At 60.6% G+C, this 2,388-nt stretch overlaps 1 protein-coding gene across 1 annotated transcript in view; it reads right to left on the bottom strand.

Annotated features, from left to right (window-relative positions):
• Nucleotides 1-2,388, bottom strand: part of SLC4A2 (solute carrier family 4 (anion exchanger), member 2) — a 16,904-nt gene that overhangs the window by 3,606 nt on the left and 10,910 nt on the right. The window contains exons 13-15 of the mRNA XM_015408625.1: nucleotides 1,895-2,110; nucleotides 1,037-1,185; nucleotides 492-686 (exon numbers count right to left, since the gene is read on the bottom strand). Of these exons, the coding sequence (XP_015264111.1) occupies nucleotides 492-686; nucleotides 1,037-1,185; nucleotides 1,895-2,110 (560 nt within the window). The remainder of the gene's footprint in view (nucleotides 1-491; nucleotides 687-1,036; nucleotides 1,186-1,894; nucleotides 2,111-2,388) is intronic.

The following is a 2,388-nucleotide window of genomic DNA, read 5'->3' as shown; positions in this document are numbered from 1 at the left end:
ATAAGTTGCAAAAACATTTACTGTAGTAATTTCTGTAGAACATTTTCTTCTATAATCGCTCACACGCTAACGAATACTGCGCACTGAAAACAATTCGTTTCACAATTGTGAAGACCCTGGGCTCGGCTATTAGAGAGTCAACATGGAATGTTTCCTTCAAGAGTTGACAAGTAGTAATTGATAAGAACTGGGGATTGCGACACGCTCAGATAAAGCAAATATCGTGAAACGAATTGTTCATATTGCGCAGCATTCGTTAGCGTGTGAGTGGTAGTAGAAGAAAATTTTCTACAGAAATTACTACAGTAAACGTTTTTGCAACTTATCTTCATTGACTCATTTATTTTCATCATGGATGTTGTTTTTGGCATTCCAAAACAAAGACCCAGCAGAGTCTCCCCCCGGCATGAAGCAGAAGCAGCCCCAGATCCCCAGACCCTCCCCCCCCCCACGGCCTTCTTGCCTGCACGCCGCCCCTCGCTGCTGGTCACCTTGATCAGCTTGAAGAAGGTCTCGTAGATGAAGATGAGGGAGATGAGGAAGGCAAAGATCTCCTGGGTGAAGCGGGAGACGAAGCGCACCAGGAAGCTGCCCTCCCAGGCCACCATGACCAGCACGATGAGGATCAGCCAGATGCCGATCCAGACGCGGCCCACCAGGTAGTCCAGCTTGTGGGACCTGCAGAACTGCGGGGGGGGGGGCAGGCGGACAGTCAGACAGTCAGGCAGCTGTGGCTCTCCCCAGGGCTGGAAAGGCCCTTGTGTGCCTCCAGTCTCTGGCCGAGGGCCTGGCTGAGCCCTGCTCCCCGGGAGTCTGGGGTTTCGGGTCGAGACTGAACCGGGGAGGATGCCGGGGGACGCAGAGGACTGCGTTTCCTTCCAACCACCGGCTGCGTTCCCGTGACCTTCCACACTGAGAGGGAGATGCACCAGTGCCCCTCCGCTTCCCGGGCAGCCCAGGGGAGAGTTTCAGGGCCCCCGGAAACACCCCCCACGGTGACGGCTGTCAGAGGGAGGCCAGCAGACCCCAGACTCACTGTGAAGAAGGCCTCCTCAAAGACCAGCAGGGGCCCCGAGAAGCCGATGATGAGGAGGGGCTGGGCCCCCAGCAAGCAGAAGACGATCCCCTGCACAGAGGTGGAGATGATCAGCTCCGAGACCCCGATCAGCCCCTGGGTCTTCTCGCCTGCATATGGGGGGGGGGGCGGGGGGGGGACACAAGAGGAGGAGGAGCTGCACTTCTGCCGATGGTACGGGAGTGGCAGAGAAGAACTTGCGGCGTTGCCTGTGTGGCCGGGGACAGAGTGGGACTCCTGTGGATGAGTGTGGGTCAGGCCAGACCTGCCCCCCGTATCCTCCTAAACCAGGGAGGGAACCCCCCCCCCCCCCCAGTGCAGGCCCGGGGGGCCTTGGGCCAGTTCCCGGCTGGAGTGGAAACCCCTTGTCCTGGCCTCTGCCTTCCACCCAGCGCCCCCTTCTAGGGAGTTCCTTTCTCTCCCCTTTCCTACTGTACAGTTCACCGGGGGCATGTATTCTGCTGCCTCTATTTCACTGTTCTCCAAGTGTGAGATCCGGCTTACTGCACGTACGGCAGTCTTCTTATTCTTTGGTTTTGTTCTATCCCCCAGCCTTGGTCTGTCCGGGGAAGGCACGGAGAGGCAACGGGTGGACTACGGGGGGGGGGGGGGTTGGGGGCAGGCAGAGTTGAGCCAAAATCTTTGCCTCCTCCTCCTCGCATCCTTTTGGTACTTTTGATTTTATTCCATTGCTCTGATTCTTCTCCCCTTTGGCGTAAGCGGCTTTGGGCCAGATCTCTCTGGAGAAGCCATTAGCAGCAGCTTCCCGGAAGGCCGAGCCCTCCTGCCCCCTGCAGCCCCCCCCCCCCGGGGGCTCACCCAGCAGTCCTCCGAAGGTGATGGCCGGAGAGAGCGCCGCAAAGTAGATGAAGATCACGGCAGCAAGGCACTGCGGGTCCAGGGCATCCCGGAAGTCGCTCAGGTACTTGGGGTAGCGCCGCCGCACGTCCCGGACGAGGCCCCCAAAGGGGCGACCCGTGCGCCGGAGGGGGTCGTCCTCTTCCTCCTCCTCCACCACCTTCAGCTTCAGCAGGGCTAGGCAGGGACACTGCCGTCAGCGGGGCGGGAGGAGGCCCGTTGGGGTCCCGGCAGCCCATCCCAGAGGCAGGGGACCGGCGGCTGGGGCAAGGGCAAGGCCCCCCCCCAACCCGTGTCCCGCCCCAGGATGGATCTCCTTCGGCTCCACCCCCAGCAGCGCTCCAGCCCCGTGAAACTCGGACGGTGCTCCGGGGGACACGCAAAGGGCCCGCTGGGTGGGAACCAAGGGTTGTCTCCCCCCCCCCCCACTCCCCCCTAGAGCCCCAGAGGGAGAC

Source organism: Gekko japonicus, unplaced genomic scaffold (assembly GCF_001447785.1).
Source record: "Gekko japonicus isolate JY-2015 unplaced genomic scaffold, Gekko_japonicus_V1.1 scaffold1794, whole genome shotgun sequence".
NCBI classification, from domain to species: Eukaryota; Metazoa; Chordata; class Lepidosauria; order Squamata; family Gekkonidae; genus Gekko; species Gekko japonicus.
The sequence above is the reverse complement of the archived record's forward strand: the minus strand, read 5'-3'. Positions and strand labels throughout refer to the sequence as shown.